General features: G+C 55.5%; 1 protein-coding gene across 1 annotated transcript; it reads right to left on the bottom strand.

The window, feature by feature from the left end:
• Window positions 1–321: 321 nt before the first annotated feature.
• MSX1 (msh homeobox 1) lies at window positions 322–4,522 on the bottom strand. The gene is made up of 2 exons (XM_067735499.1): window positions 3,831–4,522; window positions 322–1,491 (listed from the first exon to the last, which is right to left on the bottom strand). Exons 1-2 carry the CDS (start codon window positions 4,297–4,299, stop codon window positions 1,049–1,051), a joined length of 912 nt encoding a protein of 303 aa, XP_067591600.1. The 5' UTR covers window positions 4,300–4,522; the 3' UTR covers window positions 322–1,048.
• Between the last annotated feature and the right edge of the window lie 15,245 nt (window positions 4,523–19,767).

Genomic DNA, 19,767 nt, shown 5'->3' on the forward strand with positions numbered 1-19,767 from the left:
CTTTGTTTTCAAAGACAGGTTAAAAGGGGAGAAAAAAGAAAGAGTCGGTTATGGGTCGCCTGAGCAAGTGTCGATTTCAGCTTAAAGTGAATTGGAAAATTGAGCCTAATTATCCTAGGTAATTGCTTCAATTCTCCACTTGACTTTGCTAACGCAGATCGGTCCTGTGTGTTCAAAAAGACACCCCCCCCCCGTCCCTGAATATCCTGTCGTCACCTTTGAAAAGTTGCTGGCGTCCAACTACCATCAAACTGAAAGCAACTGTACATGTGAAGAGATGGCAAGAAGTAAAATTAGAAGACTAAATCAATAAGGAGATAATTTCTTGTAGCTTAAAATTAATTTATTTAACAAATATAGCTATAATATAAATGATAATAAAATTTCAAATATACAGTATATTACAGCAATCCCTTCCAAAGGGAATCGTGAGAGCCACCCAAATGTACTGTTAAATAGAAACAGAATTTTTAATTTTTATTTTACAATTTCTTTCTGGTACTGGTAAGAGAGAGGTCCTTTCAACCTACCTTTGTCACGCATCTGTGTATCCCTCCCCCCAAAAGCAAATGTTTCGCTGTTGAAATTCTCTTAAGTTTTGCAGTGGAAGGACCTGGGATCCGTCTCCCCTGTTAAGTTCTCTTTCTCTCCCACTGTTCTCGTTTCCTACATCTTCAGACATGAATTTCTCTGTGCTTTTTCCTGCCTGGTGCAGGAGGCAGGGCCTCTAGTTCTGGTGCAACCACTAACTCTGCTGGGGACTGTGGATACCTTTCTCAGCCTCTCTGGCCTCGGTTCCCCCATCTATAACTCGAGGGGGTAGATCTGGCTTCTAGAAGAGCGTTATGGGACCCTTCTAGCCGCTTTGGGGGAAGGGATCAGACTTCAGAGAGTGAACTCAGGGGTCAACCGAGAGGAGAAACCAGAGCAGTGTAGGGGTTAAAGGGAAGGAGCCAGGCGGGGCCGAGCAGGGGAGCGCCTTGGGGGAAGGCTCCTGCTGGTTGCTGGAGAGATCGGCTGGCACCACAGGTAGGCGACCCTGGGCCCTCTATGTCAGGTGGTACATGCTGTAGCCTACGTGGGCTGTGTAGAGTCCCACGGGCGCCACGGGCAGCGCGGCGCGCTGGAAGGGGCTGGAGGCACCGTAGAGCGAGGCGCCCGCGGCGGCCGCTACGGCCGCGGGGCCGCCGAGGGGGAAGGACAGACCGAAGGCTGCGGGGGGCAGCATGGGTTTGGCGGCCATCTTCAGCTTCTCCAGCTCTGCCTCCTGCAGTCTCTTGGCCTTGGCGCGGCGGTTCTGAAACCAGATCTTCACCTGCGTCTCCGTGAGGCTGAGCGAGCTGGAGAACTCGGCGCGCTCGGCGATGGACAGGTACTGCTTCTGGCGGAACTTGCGCTCCAGCGCCAGCAGCTGGGCTGTGGTGAAGGGCGTCCGCGGCTTGCGGTTGGTCTTGTGCTTGCGCAGGGTGCAGGCCGGGGGGCTCAGCCGCCCTAGGGGGCCGAGAGAGAGAAACGCAGGAGGTTAAGACACCCGCGCGGGAGAGTCATCGGCCCATAAATGGGAATAATATTAAATTACAACACCCGCTCTTCATTTGCGTGGAGCACCTCAGCGCCAGGCACCATGAGAAGCACTTGGAAAATATTTTCTCCAATTCCCACCGCAGCCCCTCAGGGTAGATGTTCTTGTCTACCTTTTGCAAATGAGGAAACTAAGATTCCAGGTGACACGAGCCCATGTTCAAGGCCCGAAATAACTGGGGAGAGGCGGGGCAGCCCTTAAAGCTAGATGGCCGCTTAAGAAGGCCTTTCTCAGTGGGGCCTTCTCCACCGCCACGCCACGCACATTGGGACGGCGGATGTTAGAACGGTGAAACGCACGGAAAGAAGCCCTGCAGCCAGCCCGGGATCACGTTTAGTTTTAGGCGTTGGCCAAACATTTATCTGTGCCCACTAAGTGGTCAGCGCTGGGCTAGGCCGTTCTGTGGCCTGGAATCCAGATCTCTGATTTCCACTCTTTCCCTTGGAACAATGCGTTCCTACAGGGTTCTAAGCTCGGTCCCTGCTGACTGGAGGTGGAGCGACCCCGGATGTCACGAATGTCGCACCACGGCCAAGTCTCAAATATAAAAAGTGCCATGGTTTGAGGAGGTGCTTCATCTTAACGGGGCTGCTTCTTCTGATTGTCTCAATTGTCTCCTGCGCCTCTCCCATCCCCAGTGCCTTGGCCTCTGGTCACTTTCAAATGTGTGTGTGGGGGTGTGCCTCAGTCCGCAGAGATCAACACTGCTGGTGCCGAGGTGTCTTTTTCTTACGGCTTCAAAATATACCTCAAGGATGGGCTGTGAGCGAGCACCACCTCAGAGGGCTCATGCAGGTCCGGGACAGGGTCTGCGGGGCCAGTCAACCCCTGCCACACCCAGCAGCTGCGGCCAGTTAAAACAGGGACCAAAATTATTCCCAGGACAACAGAGATCCCGTCGACTTTGGGTCGGGACCCAGGCCCTAAAAGAATCCTCAAGTCTTGGAAAGGACGCTTTGCCTATGCAGCAGCTGCTCTCGGGGGAGCAATTAATTCAAATCGAGAATGTTTCACCAGGCGGGTTTTGCCTAATTATGCAATGTTTTTTGCACGCTTAAAAAAAAAAAAAGATCCTTTGGGCTCTCAGGCCACCAGGATGTGAGTCAAACGAAATCTCGTGTTAACATCCCTGCTTCTTCCCTGGTCGAGACCATTGAGAGTCCGGGAAGCAGTTGGCCCCTGACTCGCTTTCCGCCGGGCCACCCGAGGGGCGGGCGCCGAGGGAAACGTCACTCCCTTCGGTAGTAACAGCCCAGCGCTGGGCCACCTTCTCCGGCCGTTAGGCCCAGGGAGGGGCTGGCCTTTCAAAGACGTTTAATCCCCAGATAAAAATCATTCCTCAGCATCACGCCATTGAATTCGGGTTGCTATTATGCCGCGCAAAATAATCAGAGGAAACGAGGAAAACTTGGGAATTTCCCGTGCTCCTGAAATATCTCCGAGTGTGTTCGCTGCGCAGAGAAGCCAGGGGGCCCGGAGGCCTTGGAACGACCCCGGAGGCGTCTTTAGCGGCTGGAGTCAGCTTCCAGGACCCAGTCCGAGACATTTGGGAGCTCCCTACCATGTTGGAGGGGGCGCCTCCCACTAACTGACTTGGTGCCCCGCCCCCTCCACTGGAACCTGAGCGCCCCCTCCCCCTAAATGATCCATCCACCCAGAGCACCAAGTGTCTACCTGAAACACGAAGGTGGGGGGGGGGATTTTGCAAGAGATTAGGAAATACTTTGGGCAAAGAAATACTTTGGGGGAGGGGTTGGAAAAGGGGAGGGGGCGCACCAGGCTTCAACTATGAGAAAGTGAAACTCTGAGCACTGGAAAGGTGTCCGCACCCCTAGAACCCACCCGTTGCCGGAACGGCGAAGTAACAGGGCTTAGGGTCTGAAAGAGGAGCCAGGCGGGACTCCTGGGGTCGTTTGGGGGGTGGGAGGGGCAGGAGGAGAGGGTGCCCAGACACCCGTGTCCTACAAGTGAACTCCTATCCGCAGCGTCGCCTAGCCAAGGCGAGGAGCCCGCGAAAGTGGACCGACTGCTGGGCCTCAGCCAGGCCTCAACCCTCTTCCTGGGTGGGAGTGGGGTGAGGCATCAACCTCCGGCCTCCCCGCCAACCCATCTGCTGCACGGGCCCCGGGTACCGGGCTGCAGGTACGCAGACGCCCGAGACAAGCAGGCGCCGGCGCGCGGCCTGGCGCCCTCGGGTCCCGCACCCCCGCTGGCCCCCTCCCCCGCCGCCTGGGTTCTGGCTACTCACTGGCCGGGGGCGGGGAGAAGCGGGGGTTCTGCAACCACGGGGTCCTCTCGGGCTTCTCGGGGCTCTCGGCTTTGACGAGCGCATCTTCTGGTAGCTTGAGGAGTCCTCCCACCGAGAAATGGCCGAGCGGCCGAGGCGAGGACGGCGCATCCGGGGCGCCCAACGACCCGGGCCGGGAGCCCAGAGGCTGCGCGGAGCCGCCCGGCGCCTGTGCGCTCTCGGAGGCCGCCAGGACGCTGTCTTTGGCCCCAGGCTTCCTGTGATCGGCCATGAGAGCCTCCACGCTGAAGGGCAGAAGCGAAGGGGACACTTTGGGCTTGGCCCCCTCCTCGTCTGCGCCCATGGCGGCCGCCGTGGCCGTGGTGGTGCTGGGGGTCTGGCCCCCGCCGCCCCCCGCCGGCTTGCCGAAGGCGGAGTCCTCCACTTTGACACCGAGTGGCAAAGAAGTCATGTCAGCAGCCGGGGCCATGCAGAGCCGGGCCCCCCCTCCAGCCTCAGCTCCGGCCAGCCGCCGGGCATGAGCTTCGGGCGGGCTGGGAGCGCGGCCGGCCTCTGGGATTGCCCGGGGCCCTGGCCGGGCGGGCCCTCCCGCGCGCGCCTCCCGCCCCTCCCCAGAAGACCAGCTCCGGCGCTCCGGGCCTGCTTATCCGCTGGCGCCGCCGCGCAGGCCGAGTTCCCGGGCGCACCAGCCGGCTCCGGGTCGGGCCGCAGCTCCCCAGAGAACTTGTTAATAAGGCGAGGCCAGTGCGGCGGCAGCCAATCAGAGCGCGAGGGGGCGGTCCCGGCGCGATCCATTGGGCCCCGCTCCGGCGGACTCGATCGGAGGCGCGCTGGGCCTCGGGGCGCGCAGGGCTGGGTCCGGCCCCGGGAGGGCAGAGGAGGGGAGGGGGCGCTCGAGAAACGTTCCTCTGCGCTAAAGCCCGCGCCGCCTGTCCCTGTGTGGTTCCTCCTGGGTCTCTATTTTACTGTGTTCCTGGGGGACTTTCCCTTGTTCTCAGTCCTTCTCTTCTGCTCTTCCCTCTCCTCCCCTTCCTTTATCGCCCCTCTTTCCCAATTCCTCCCTTTTTTCTCTACTCCTTTCCTGTTTCTCTCTCCTACCTCTCCCCTTACCTTTCCGTTCAGTCAGTTGCTGTGTCTGTTTCTACCCAGTGGATAGTGGAGGATAGTCCTCCTCCAATATCTACCTCCCCTCTTCTCTACCACGATAATTTGTGTTGAAGCCATTTCTTATATATTCTTTTTATAGTTTAAAAAATCTGCAGGGTTATTTATCATAGTAGAAAGACATAACATTAATTTCTTCTTTAAGCATTCATTTTCTTCGGTTCCAATCTTCAAAACTTTACCTCTGCGTAAAAGTGGGCCTTTGTCTCCTAAGCGCTGGACTGAAGTTTGCCCCAGAAGCCACGCTCCCGTGCTGCTATGGATGTTAACAATAAGAGTACATTGTGTTATCTGGAATGGATAATCGAGTTTCATACCCGATGCGTACTTTCCAGCTGTGAACTTTCAGGAGGATTACAGCACCTATACCGACGACCGGCTCGGGGACGAAGCCGATCCTTTTGATATAGAACTTATTGAATATAAAACCAACAGAAACATCAACAAAACACTGATCTGGCCTTAACGTAACCTCGATCAGCGTGTCCGCAAAAACAATAACAGTCCCTATCTCTGGATCGCTGATCTTGTGTGTGTGTGTGTGTGTGTGTGTGTGTGTGTGTGTGTGTGTGTGTGTTGGGGGTAGGGGGAGGCGCATTTGGGAGAGACGGCCAAGAAAAGAGGACTGCTCCTGGGACGGATCCTTGGTGCTGGGCTTGAGATTTTTTATTTTGCCAATTTCGGAGGAAACGTGATTTTATTTTTGCTGTTAAAAAATACAGGAAAATGAGTTGGGGGTGTGGGGAGACGGAGGATGTACACAAACTCGGGTCGGGGCTCGGCGGTTTTCTGAACCTCTTTTTTATGGCTTCTTATCCCGGGGCCCAGGCCGGCGGCTCCCGGGGAGCTGGCGGCAGTGATTGGCGGCTCACCGGGACCGGCCATTGATGGCTGCGGGGTTCTAATCTCCAGGAAACACAAGGGGCTGCCGTGGCCATTTCGGGGTAATTATCCGAGCGCGGAGGGACAGCGAATTCCCTCGCCTTTTAACTGGGCGCAATAAAAGCTGTAGATTAGGGGCATCCAGATTAAGGAAAATGAATTACTAGAGAGGGAACTTTATTACCCTGACGGCGTCCGGGGTCTGGCAGGAGGGGTCGGGCTGCGGACGCCGGAGCCATTGGCAGCCTCCCATCTGTCCGCAGGCTCCACGACGTTAAGGCCTTGGGCGGGTTCGGGAATACTCTCGTCTGTGAAATTTACGCAGCCTCTCCAGACTTCTTGCGCTCCCGAAACTGCAGCACAAGCATTGGGCAGGGTCTGGGGCCTCCAGCTCGCGTCCGGCCCAGTTGGAGGAGCGGCGCACGGACGCGGCCTCTCTAAAGGCACCGTACCTCTGGGGGGCACGGAGAATAGAGAGTCCTTCCTCCAGGCAGGGAAACCTAGACCCTGGAGGTTTGCCCGAGGGTGCAAAGGATAGAAGGCCAGAGATGAGCGACCTGACACTCAGCAAGGCTGTAGGCCAAGCACCTTGCTAGCAGCCCAGACTGGATGGCCGACTTCTATTGCCCGCCTTTCCAATTAAACTCTCCCTGGAACGGGCGAGCCGGAATCTCACTCTGCACTCGGTTGAAAGAGGGAGAGGAAACCGAGGCCCCTAGGCTGTATGGGTCAACATTTTAAAAGCGAGCAGTGTGACTTTCGGTTGGGACCTGCTGTGTTCCGCCCTCGTCTCCCATATAGCAAAATGTTTGGCTCCCAGATCACTTTGAAAATCTAATATAACCAAGAACTTTCTAACTAGAAAATGCGCATCAGCAAAAGCAACTTCAAAGGCTCTGTACCCACTTGGAGTCCTCCAGATAAGAACCCCTGCTTTAGGGCGGAGCTGGGGCTCGAACCCCGAGAGTGCAGGCGCGCGGCGCAGAGGGGGCTCTGGGCTGTGTCCGGCGGGCGCAGCAAGGCCAGGCCGCGGGCCGGGGACCGGGCGGCCGGGCGGCGGGAGAAGGGCCGCATCGCTAATTGCGGGGATAAACAATCTGTCACGATCCCTCAGCGCGCCTAATAGGCAGACGAGGATGTTGTTTTTAGGCGCCAGCGGCGGCCCGATCAAAGGCAGCAGCCGGCGCAGGGGCCCTTGAAGTCGCGCCCCCGCCTCCTGGGAGCAAACCGCCTGCGCCCGCAGCCCCCGGCCCTGCCGCCCGCCCCTCTGCTTCGCGAACCCGTCCCGAACCCCACGGCATCTTTTTAGGTTCGGTCTGGGTTAGTGTCTGTTCTGGCTCGGCGCGGCGGGTGGACCGCAGCACCCGTGCAAGGCGAGCAGAGTGTCTGCAGAGGGAAAGGGGTTCAGAGTGGATTCCACGTGGAGTCCGTGCTCAGAATCGCGCGGGGTTCTTCCACTGATCCGCCATGGGCTGCGAGAAAAAGATACCCACGGTCTCAGTGAAGGGACTTAGAGAAAAAAAACCAAAATATCCATCTGTCTCCCGGGGCGCGTTGTTCCCGCGGGAGGAAAGGCACAAGTTTGGGGCAGGGAGAGGGAGCCTTCTCTGCGTTGATTTTCGTCTGGGCCTTTTCGGATTTCCCGGTTGGCGGGTTCCGAGAGCTGACAGGGCCGGGGGCTGCGCCTGTTATCTCGCCGCCAGCACTAACCCCCAGGCGCTTCTACTCCCGGCATTTCTCCGCGTGGCCACTGCAGCCAAGAAAGCCGGGCTGTAATTCATGCCTGGCAAGGGCAGGGCTGGCCCGCAGCAGATAAAGCTCCGGGACTGGCGCTAGGCTTCCGTCCTCGCGCACTCCGCTCCCCTCCCCACCTCTCCCGCCTGGCTCCTACTTCCCTCATTCCGGGGCATCTTAAAGCTCTCTCCATGCCCCGAACAGATCAGCTCAGCATTTCGGTTCCGAAAGAGGGTGTGTCCTGCGGCCACTCTCTGGGCAACTGGTGGTGGTGGTCTTTTTTTCCCCAAAAATGCCTATTTTATGGGACTGCGTGGCTGCAGAGGAAGGGTGGTGTTTTAAGACTCCCGCCTCGTGGACAGAGATTTGTTTTGAGACAGACCCCATTGTAAAGACCTCCGTCACTATCTGGGTATTGCGCACGGATTCGAAGAGCCTGCAGGCTGGTCCCTCACTTCGGCATTCGTTGTCACCTCCGTCGGGTTTTTGTTTACGTCCCCTCCCCCCCTTTCCCAATGCATTTTGTGGCCTCGACCCAGGAATCCGCGTGCATTTTTAAAATGTGCAGCTCAGTGGGATCCCCCGGCAATTAGCGAGCCCCAAACAGTCCTCTTTAATAGAATGAATGTGCTATGAAAACCGATTACCCGGAACGATTTATTTTGGTGGGAATTCACCAATCTCCAGGAGGGCGACCGAGGGGGAGAGAGGGGAGGTATTTTGTCCTGGAGGTAAGGGGGGTTGACGGGTAGACAGAAAGCACCACCCCGGGATCCCCCAACTTGCGGAGGGGGCCTCCCGACCGGAGTTCTCCAGTCTTTTGGTCTCCGTCGCCTAGAAGTGAACGGCTAGGAGTCAGAGGTTTGGGAAACTGTCCGGGAGTCACTGATGGTATCCTTCAGGAGGATTTCACAGCTTTCCAGAGAAAGACTCCGGAGAGCTAAGAACTCCAGGGAGTCTTCAGCTATTGCCTGAATATCCAGGGCACAAATTCGGAGCAAAAAGCTTTCTGCTTTCCCGGGACCTGGGCAGAACTTATACCTTTGAAGAGTTGTGGTGTTCTTTTCAATGCGAAGTGGGGGGGGGGGGAAGCTACTAGTAAAAAACATTTTCTCCTTCTTGCTCGTTCCTCCGCTTAAGTGGGCCCAACTTGTGGGTGGAACTGCCCAAGAGTGGAGGATTTCACTGGGAGAAATCGACAAGCCCGACTCCCTGTTTCTTCCCCCTTCCCGCCCTGCCCTTCCACCCCCTCCCCCCTTAGTTCTTTCCTCCAGAGCCGGCCGGGGCTTCCTTGTGTCTTTAAATTCGGAAGGGGGTGAGGGGGTCTAGATCCGCGGGGGGAGAGAGGGGCCCCCCTTTCAAATGGCCCAAATTAATGTGATCGCGACATGAGGGTGCACTTGGGGAAGATGAAAGCGGAGGCCAGCCGGCTCCTCCTAGAGCTCTATAATTATAGATAATATATCCCATTTCAAAGCAATTAGACCAATCAGGCGTAACGAACCACTTTGCTGCCGACGAATAACAAAGGCGCACGGTTATTTAAGCCTGGAGATGTCAGGCAGACCCTGAGGCTCCAGGGGCCGACCAAACATCTTCCATCCCGGCTCTGCCCACCCTGAGCTGAGGAAGGCTCGCCCTTCTCCCCCCAGGCTCTGCCCAGCCCACCGAGGCCCCCATCTCTGTTCCGGCAGGGGCCTGGACGTGCAAGGGTTGGAAGGAATGGGAGGAAGGGAATTGACTTTTTTTTGAGTTGGGTGTCAGGGCTCTTGTCAGAGTTTTCACAAACTTTCCCCGATTTAATCCTCTCTACTCTGGAAGATAGGTATTACTATAGCCTTTTTCCCCCTTCCAGATGAGAGAATAGAATCAGAGAGGTTAAGTGTCTTGTCCAGGGTCACACAGCCAGTTGGTGGTGGCGCCAGGATCTGGACACAGGTGGTCTGAATCCCCAAACCACTCTTTTCACTCGCTGTAGCGGTCTCCTCTCACTGAGCTGTCAAAAGACGAAACGCATTAAAATACAGAGGGTGCTGTCAGGATTTGGCAGCACCGCCTCCCAGTCCCGCCCCCAATCCAGAAAATGGGTTTTGGGTCCATCACTTACTATTCTTCTCTCCTGCTCCTCCCCTCCCCCTGCCCACCACATTCTCGAGTCTTGAAAACTGTCCAGATTTCCCGTGAATTTATCAAACGTGGAGGAGCTCAGGTGTGTCAGAGAAGAAGACAGATCCGGGCTGCAAGCTGCTTCACCATCTGACGGCCGTTTCTTCCGAGCCCCGGTTTGTCGTCTTTAAAATGGGAACTCTGTTCCCCAGCTCAGAGACGCTGAGCTTGGCCCTCCCGCCGTTGGCCACACCGCCGGACTTCGCGCTGTGGCAGGTTCCCAGCGCTGTGAGCACTTGGAGGTGCTCTGAGGCATCCAGGGGGTTCTGGGGCCTTCCTCTCGACTTGCAACTTCCTCCTCTAAGGAAGGTGCCTGTGCAGGTGGGAAACCTCGTATTTCACCCCCGGCTCGACAACCCGGGGAAAGAGGCTGAGCGAAAGACCAGACTGGGCGGAGATGGGCAGGAACAGTGATCAACAGACACAGGCAAAAAGGCACACAGCCTCGGAGATGGTGGAGGATACAGCGATGGATACCGCGATGCCGAGAGCCGAGGAGTCTCTACGATCCTGGGACTTTTGAAAGACCTAGGTATTGAGTGGGATGGACGGCGAGTTTGGGATGCCCAGGAAGGCCAGAGCTGGGACGGGAAAAGAGAACAGTCGAGGGGAGCTCAGGGAGTGTCCTCCTAAGTGTGGCCCGCACCCCGCCGTGGCTGGGCAGCCGACGGGACTGTGCCGAGTTCTCGGGCAAGGGATCCGGCCCTTCCGTGACCAGGAGGGGTCCCTACAATATGGACAGGAACGGGGGTGGGGCTGCGGGTGGGGCTAGGTGGTTTGGGAGGCCCCCGGGCCCCCTCTCACGACGATTCCCACCTCCACCCCTCTTTCTCTCCGTGATCTCTCTCCCTTGGGGCCCTGGCTTTTGACATTCTTCCTCTGCATCCTCTTTCCCTCAGTCTCTCTCATCTGTCTCTGGGGTGGGTCTTGGTCTCAGGTGTGTCTCTCTTGATCTCTTCCAGTGGACCTGGCAGCCTCCATCTCTTCATCTCTCTGCTGTCTCTGTGTCATTCCGTCTCTACTACCATGTTTCTTCCCACCCCTCCCCTCCTCTTTCCCTTTTTCTGTCTTTTTTGCAGCCTCTCACCTCCCCCCCCAGACCCATGATTCAGTAGGAATCACTGCCCTCAAGTCACTCCGAAGCTAATGCGACTCCAGCGAGTTCTTTCTGCAGATAGTTTCCCATTTCTGGAGCAGCAGTTGGCATCTTTGGAGCTGCAGGAAGTGCTCCTCCCTGCCCACCGGGCTCCTGCCTCTACTGCCCATGGTCTGGAGCTAGTAATTTCTCTTCTGAGTCTCAGTTTCCCCATCTGGATCATGAGCGCACAATATAGCTTCCCTCTAGGGTTGTCAGGAGGATGGAAAAGGAGGGTGACAGAGTGAATGGCGCTCTGCGGGCACCCAGAAGGCTCGGCAGACCTCAAGGTGCCAGCTAAGAGTCCTTCACTCCCACCGTTCCAGAACCTGAGGGAGGAAACGGCGTGCAAATGCAGAGCACGCTGAGGAGAGGGCAGGAGTGGCCGGGGAACCCACGCGGAACAGTGGGGAACAGCCGGCAGCAGGTCTGTAGGGAGAAGCAGTTGGCCCTGCCCCTGCCCTTGACCCAGCGCAGGGCACTTAGACCCAGTCCCAGCCAGTTCCCTCCTGGCTACTCAAGACTCCTCCTAAGGGCTTGCAGGGGCACGAGCCAGGCCGCCCCAGGTCTCTGTACTCTTACTACCCTCAGCTGTTCGGAAAAGGCGGTGCCTTGCCTCTACCCTATACTGTTCCCTTCCTGCCTTCGCAATCCTTGGACCTCTCTTTCCTTGCCCATGAGCGTGAACGAGGGACGCTCATCATTTGAAATGAGCTGGGTGCCACCCTCCTGGGTAGGGTGGAGGGCTAGGGGGGACAGTGGCTGGAAAGCCCCCAGCATGCAGTAGGCACTCAATCAGCGCACTATGGAGCCCATGTTCCATAGATAGGGAAACTGAGACCCCAAAAGGAGTCATTTTCCCACAGTCTCTGAGCCAGAAACGGACAGAACTGGCACTAAATGTATGTTGCCCAATGCCTTACCTAGTGCTCATCCTTCCCAGCCCCGAGGAAGGTCAGGAAACCCGGATGTTCCAACTGTGACCAGTGGCTTGCAGCTCTGCGACCTCACAGAGGACCCTGTCCATTTTTGAGGACTCAGATGCAAAAGACTGTAAAGCGTGGTGCACCCTGGTGCACTCTGACCCTGGTAGGTTCAGGGAGCGTCTGTCCCCTCTCTCCAGCGAGGGCTGGGGCATGGGCTCGTGGAGCCCTGGGACAGGGTTTGTTTCTTGGAGCCAGCGGGGGCTGGAGTGAACCCACTTTGACTGAACACCTGCTATGTGCTAGGTGCTTTCAATGCATCACCACAGTTAATGCTCACAACAGCTCCCGAGATGGCCAGCCCACTTTCCAGACGAGAAAACCGAAGGGACTTCCTTGGTGGTCCAGTGGTTAAGACTTCGCCTTGCAATGCAGGGGGTGCAGGTTCGATCCCTCGTCAGGGAGCTAAGATCCCACATGCCTCCCAGCCAAAAAAAAAATAAAAACCAAACATGGAACCAGATGAGAAAACCGAGCACATTCCAGGCTGCAGAGCTGGGCATCGGTGACACCAGGACTGGAAACGGCGTCACTGCTCATTTCCACTGCGCCACGCATGTAGAGAAGTGGGGGAGTTTTTGTTGTCCCACTCTCAGCCTCTGCACGGCGTAGATGGGCCGTGGATGTTGTAAATGCCTGCGGTTTTGATTCAGTTCTGTTTTTCCCCCACTGCCAGCGAGTTTGGGCTGGATCCGGACTAGACTTCACACCCACAAGTTCTAAGTGCGCTTGGAAGGCACAGGGCCACGACTCCCTATAGGGCCACGCCCCTCGCCATGCCACGCCCCTCTGGAATTCGGGGAGTCCTGGCCCTGCCCATGACCTCAGAGGAGGTGTGTAACAGGGTGAATGACAACCCCGGCCTGGACCTCAGTTGCTGCATCCATGTAATGGACGTGCCAAGCCCCACTTTGCCATCCTCCCTGAGGTTGGATCTGAGTCCAAGGAAACTGGAGAACTGAAGAGCTGAATGCCAGGATGAGGAATCATAAGTCCCATTAATAATAGTTAATACCTATTGACAATTACTATTGCAAAGCACTGTTCTGAGCTCTTAACGTGTCTTAATTCATTTAATCCTGACAACAACTCTATTTTTATCCTTGGTTTACATATGGGAAAGCTGGAGTTAAATTGTTTATGAGCAAAGACCAACATAAAAAATATAAAATGTTCTAAGATTTCACATGGCACCCAGGGGATTCTCAGGGTGTCCCACTGCATGGATGTGCCCCACGTTGGAGCCTCCTGATCTGGACTCCCTGATGGGGAAGGGCAAGCAGGCTGCAAAGCCTGGCCCACCCACAGGGCCTGGTGCTTCCACCTGCTCCAGCTCTGAGCCCTGGGCGTGCCCTCTGGGGTGGCTCTCCAGAGCCAGCTTGTGTGGGGCCCCTGGCACTAGGACAGGGCCTGGCATAAAGAGGGGACACTTCAGAGGAGAGGTGAATGGATGACGAGCAGGCAGTGTCAAACCTTCAGCACAAGACCCTAACCCGGAGCGTCCCCATCAGGTCAGACACATTAGGGCCAGAGACCTGAGCCTTGGGGTCAAGGGTGAAAACAGTCCATTTTAGTGCTGATCCAATAGTTCTTGAATGACGTTTGCAAAAGAACACTCAGTTGCTGGCTCTGCTGAGTTTAAACCTCCTTTAAACATGAAGTTGAGTCCTAGCTGCCTTTTCCTCTCAAGATAGGGAGTTGAGGCCTAGAGAGATCAAACAACATGTGCTTGGTGTCACTCAGAAAGGCCTGCGTGGACTCCAAGTCCAGCGGCATGGACTCCAAGTCCAGCGGCATGGATTCCAAGTCCAGCGGCGTGTCCCTGGCCAGCTGGCTGCCTCCACCCGGCAGGACCTTCCCTGGCTGCGTGTTTCTCCCTGTGTGTCAGACACTGACTGTGGTGACTGCTGGATGCTGGGAGGATGTGGCCATGTGACTTTCATCCAGAGGCCCCACCCTTCCAGGAAGGCCGAATTTCCCTCCCTGGGCCTTCCTGGTGGGGGAGAATTATGCTCCGGACAGCCTTTTCCCCAACCTTTTCTGCAGGAATGAGCAAACTCTCATGGGGGCCCTCCCCAGCCGGGGGCGCCCCCAATGCTCTTGGGCTTCCCAGCCAGGGATACAGGGCAACCCCACCTGAAACGGACCCTTTCCATCCCTGCGGAGACCTCCTATCTGATCAAATCGTGGGTCCCGGGACGCAGCCCAATTAAGTGAAAATAGATCCGGCCTTATCAGGTTCAGGCGTGGTCCCAGCGGTGGTCCCCCGGCGGCCCTGGAGGGTCCCTGTCTGTTTGATTTTCCTGCTCAGACACACTTGTTTAAACAGACCCCTCAGGGCCTCCAGTAACTGGAGCCAGCTCAGAGCCTGATTGCCAGGTAAGGGGAGGCCAGCTCAGATGCTGAGTGGGGGAAAGGCGAGTGAGAGAGCCCAGGCACAAGCCACCTTCGGCACCTGGAACAGCCTCCTTCTGGTAGTTTCCTCCTTGAGTTCAAATCCTGGCTCCATCCCTTCCAACTTTGTGCCCTTGGAGGAGTTCCTGACCCTCTCCTGTCTCCCTCTCTCATTCTCGGAGAAGCTTAAGTAAAGAGGAATACCTCCTAAGTGCTCGGAGGGATTTAGTGATCTGGGAGTCGGCTTCTGCCATCACAACAACCCCGAGATGGGTCCTCCAAACCTGGGAGGTGGGCACGGTTGTGCCCACTTAATAGATGGGGAAGGATCCTGAGAGCTACAGTGACTTAGATGGGCCAACATCTGGAGACAGCATCCCAACCCAGCCCTAAGGCCCCAAAGCCCGTGTTCTTTCCACCCCATGGTGCCCTGAGGACAGTTCCTAGCTCAGGGTCAGGGTCAGGGTCCTGCACCTGTGGGGTGTGGGGAGGGGCAGAGTGCAGCGACACAGTCGGCGATTGCCTCACTTGGGCCCATGGGGCTCTACCTGCTCCGCTCTCTCCTCCCCACATCTCCCTACGTTATCGAGCCCCCCTCCCTTCGCCTCCAAATCTGCTCCATGAGCAGCCACCCTGAGCCCCTTGCTGGTGCCCAGACAATCCTGCCCCAGGACACCTGAAATGTTCTCCCTCAGTTGTCCCCATAGCTCCATTCCTCACTTCCCTCCCGGTCTCCATTCATGTGTCACCTTTTCAGAGAAGGCTCCCCTGAACACCTTCTCCCACTCATTCACTCCCTCCAGCCTGCTTTATTTTTTTCCGTAGCGTGAGTCCCATCCAACATTTTATTATTATCTCTGTTATCTGTCTCTCCCCCTTCAACTTCAGCCCCCTACCGGCAAATGCTTTATTTTGCTCTCGACTGTCTCTCCATCACCTAGCACGGGGCCCAGCATATAGCAATTGCTCAATAAATACTTGTGAACGACTGAATAAATCTCCTGCATAGTTGCCATGATTTTAGGAAAGTTACTGACCTCTGCATGTCTCTATTTTCTCATCTGCAAAATGGGCCTAATAAGTCTACCCACTTTCTGCTGTGAGAAATAAGGCAAATCATGTGTGGTATTTGGTGCAGTGGCTGGCACTGAGGAAGCCTGCACTGAAAGTTTTTTTCTGACCAAAAGAGGTCAGTGGGCTTTCCAGAAGATTCTTGTCAGCAAATACAGTGATGCAAAAGGACCAGCCTTGGTGCCAGGCTTTGATAACTCACCCCAGAAGATAAAACCACTTCCCATCTGTTATTTCATCTGAGCCTTGCAATGACTGTCTGACCTGACCAGGAGATGTTGGAGCTTTTTGCAGGTACAAGGTCAAGGCCCAGAGAGATCAAGACATTGCCCCATTGTCACACAGCTCAGGAGCCTTTCACATTCCCAAGAGAACTCCCTTGTCCTTGCCCTAAGTCCCCAGCCAGAGGCTGGCAGCTCGTTGACTGACATTCTTGGACTTGATCCAGGTGCTATGTTTGGGAGGATGGTGGTGTAGGTTCAGACAGGGTGTTTTCTTCACAGGAGCTGGTGCCAGAAGGACACTGGGGTACAGGGCAGCCTGTGCCAGAGTGTGGGCGTGGGAAAACAGACAGGGTTTGGACATGCTGAGTGGAGGAGAATACGCCGGTCCAGGTGGGAAGAGCAGAGGCAGGAGGGGGAAAGGGGCAGGCTGTGCAGCATTTGAAGGTCAGAGAGGTGAGACCCCAAGGCTCTGTGGCAACCCTGCCTGCCCTCCAGCATTCCCAGACGCTCTGGGCTTTCGGTCAGGGAGGGCATGGGCCAGTTTGGGGCTTCCATGGACTCTGTTTTCCCAGCAATAACAGTCATTAAAGCTGTCTTCTCAAGCCCTCATTATCCTGTGTTTACAACCCTTCTAGAAAAACAAAAGCCAGCCCAGCACGCCTCTCCCCAGATCACAGGCAGGCGTGTTAGTTCTCTTTTCTGAGTGCAAAGAGGAAAAGCCTTCCCTGAGATTCTCCTGAGGCTGGGTTGCCTGTGAGGCTGTGTTGTAGACTTTCCAACTTGGAAGGCAAATTTGGAAGAATTTTTTGGACTACTGTTAAGATTTTACCCTCATGATGCAGAGAACGGTAATGAGAAGGGAAGGCAGAGAAGTAAGTGATATTGGCTCTGTGTTAAGTGCTTTAATTATCTTATGCACCCAACAGCCTTAAACCCAGGCACCATTAACCCATTTAACACATGGGAAAACAGAGGCACCAAGCAGCTGTGGTCTGAGGTGAGGGGCTTAGTGTTTGCTTCTGACCTCAGGCGCGTGGAGAATATTAATGATGGAGTAATCGCCACCACGAAACTTGCCAAACGCCCACGATGTGCAGGCACGTTAGCTCATTTAATCCTCCTGGCCACATGGGGTCCGTGCTGTGGTCTCCATTTCACAGATGACCAAAGCAATGAGGGTGATGTGATGGGGTAACTTTCCCAAGGTCACTCAGCTACCGGGGGCTGAGCAAGACTTGAACCTCGCAAAATGTGGCAGTCGTCGCTTTGGGGGGAAGACTGGAGAGGCCTGTGAAACCCAAAGGAAAGGAAACCAATGTTTTTCATGCCCTCCCTGCCCCCACCCCTCACAGGAAGAGTCCCCCTTGCCTTCTCCCTCCCCACACGTGCTCTGACATCAAAGGTGGGAGCAGCAGGTCCCTCTGCTCAGCTGGTGCATCTGGGGCAGAACAATCCCAAGCCAGTGGCTGGGTCTCAGCAAGGGCGGGAACCCAGAGAAAAGGGAGAGAGGCAGGAAGAGGGGCAGGAAGAGGAGGAGATGAGGGTCCATCAGAGTGGCTCCTCCCGGGCTTCCATGGTGGCGCAGTGATTCAGAGTCCGCCTGCCGATGCAGGGGACACGGGTTCGTGCCCTGGTCCAGGAGGATCCCACATGCTGCGGAGCGGCTGGGCCCATGAGCCATGGCCGCTGAGCCTGCGCGTCCGGAGCCTGTGCTCCGCAACGCGAGAGGCCACAACAGTGAGAGGCCCGCGTACTGCAAAAAAAAAAAAAAAAAAAGGGGGGGGCTCCTCCCACTTGCTCTGCTTGGGTGCGCTGTGCATGTGTAAACCCCCGGGGTGGGCTGGGGGTCTTCAAAGAGGAAACTTTGAGGAGCTCTGCCTCCTCCTGGGTGCCAGGGCCCTCCTGAGTGGAGACGCAGGGCTTCCCAATGAGAACTTAAAAAAAATAAAAATCAATGCTACGGAATCATGCCATGGCTTCAATAATCCCATCAACTGTGCTGACACGTTACAGACTGGATGCCACGTATTCTTCACGTCTGACTTGCGACATGGCCTCATAGCCCCATATTTCTGGGAGAATGGGTTGAGAGATTTGCTGAAGGTCACTCAGCAAAGTGGTATCCCCACTGTACATCGGACTTTGATTTGAAGTTGTCCTATTAGGGAGTGTATTCGTTTCCTAGTATTCGTTTCCTATGAAGTACCCAGAACACAATTTGTTTTCTCACAGTTCTAGAGACTAGAAGCCGGTGATCAAGGTGTCAGCAGGGCTACACTGCCCCGAGACTCTAGGTAGAATTCTTCCTTGCCTCCTCCTGGCTTTGTGGTCGCCAGCAATCCTTGGCATTCTGTGGCTTACAGCTGCATCAGCCCAATCTCTGCTCTGTCTCCTCCATGTATGTCTTCGCATTGTCTTCCCTCTGTGTGTGTGTCCAAATTTCTCTCTTCTTAAGAGGACAGCAGTCATATTGGATTAAGGTACCACAATCCTCCAGTGGGACCTCATCTTGATCACTTCTGCAAAGATGCTATTTTCAAGTAAGGTCCCATTCACAGGTATGGGCGCTTAGGACTTCAACATGTCTTTTGCGGGGACAGAATGCAACCCACGACAGGATGTATGTGTGTCCTCCTCTTTGCCTGGGGAGCTCTGTGTTGCTGCTGGACACCCAGGCTCTAAAAGCAGTAAACTCAGAGCAGAATGACAGCAATAGCGGCTCCTGGGTCCCACAGCTCCTTGAAAGGACACAGTGCCTTCAGGTCCTTTTTCGAAGCCCTTGCACAATTTTGTGCATTAGCTGATGGGCATCCTTATACCCATTTCACAGATGAGGAAACTGAAGCTTAGAAAGATTCAGAAATAGTATCTGTGTGACTCTAGAACTAACCACTGTCCCCAGGGAGTGGGGTGGGCAGGCAAGGGTTAAGGCTAAGGCGGGGCAGGTGGGCCCAGTCCAGGCCCTGCTGACTTGCTGGGCCTTAATACTGCTACTCTGCTCCCTGTGGGCACGGTCAGTTGCCTGGGAGCTGATTAAGATGTCACAGAGGATTATGATGTCAGGTGCAAGAATCACGCTCCAGGAGGGGTGACTGCTGGGCCCGGAGGGAGGTTACCCTAGCAACAGGACATCCATGCAGAGGAGTGGCACAGCCTGGTGGGAAGGGCGTGGGGCTTGGGGTCATGCTGTCCTGGGTGCGAATTCCAGCCCCTCAGCTCTGCAGCTGGGTGACCTTGAGTAAAACACCACACCTTCCTGAGCTACTGCCTCCTCATACACAAGATGGGGGAGAATAATTCCATTCCTTTGTAGATCAAACGGAACAGCCGAAAAAAATCCCCTGGCCTCTGCAAGCATCTGCCTAAGCGCGGTCCCCAGGGAACCCAGGCATCAGCTCCAGAGTCGGGACTCAGGCGTGGGCAGGCTTGCCAGAGGTGGCAAAGAAATAGTGCCAAACTACCTCGCTGCCAAGAGCTCAGGCTGCTTAGAAAGCACCGTCACCTGGTGACGGGGAGCCCTGTTAGCGGCCTTCTTTGTGCCAGCCAGCAGGAGGGGAACGGCGCTTCCCCGCAGCCTCCTAACCGTTCTGCTCAAATAATGCTGACCACAGCATGCATTCACCGCCTGTTCGCTTGTTGCTTTCACTATTTGGCCATGAACCCCGTTTATTTAGATCCCTAGAGCCCGGCATAGTGCCGAACAAATGTTTGAATAAATGAAGGGAAAAAAGAAGGTGTTTTCTCAACTTCCCTTTTTATTCCTTGGAAAAAATTTTTCCTGTCTTTGAGGAAGAAATATTCCTCCTCCTCTGCGAAGCTACCCTCCCCAGTGTCCTTAATTCTAATCCTCTTATTTCCCTAGATCCTGACTTTCATTCATCTACTCACTCATCTACCCACCCAGGTATTCAGCAAGTCATCCATCCATCCCTCCATCATCCATTCATCCAACCACCCATCCTGTCACCCATGTATCTATCCATCCATCCCTCCATCAGTCATCCACGCTTTCACCCATTCACCACCCACCCATCAGGGCAGCAGACATCCAAGGATCTACCTCTGAGCCGTGTCCTATGCTAGGTCTGCGGGGCCCACAGGGTCAAGTCAGGCAAGGATCCTGGCCCTAAGGAGTTCTCAGTCTTGCAGGGCTGAGAAAACATGAATGGAAGTACCCCTGATGC

Source organism: Pseudorca crassidens, chromosome 4 (genome assembly GCF_039906515.1).
Source record: "Pseudorca crassidens isolate mPseCra1 chromosome 4, mPseCra1.hap1, whole genome shotgun sequence".
In the NCBI taxonomy this organism is placed as follows: Eukaryota; Metazoa; Chordata; class Mammalia; order Artiodactyla; family Delphinidae; genus Pseudorca; species Pseudorca crassidens.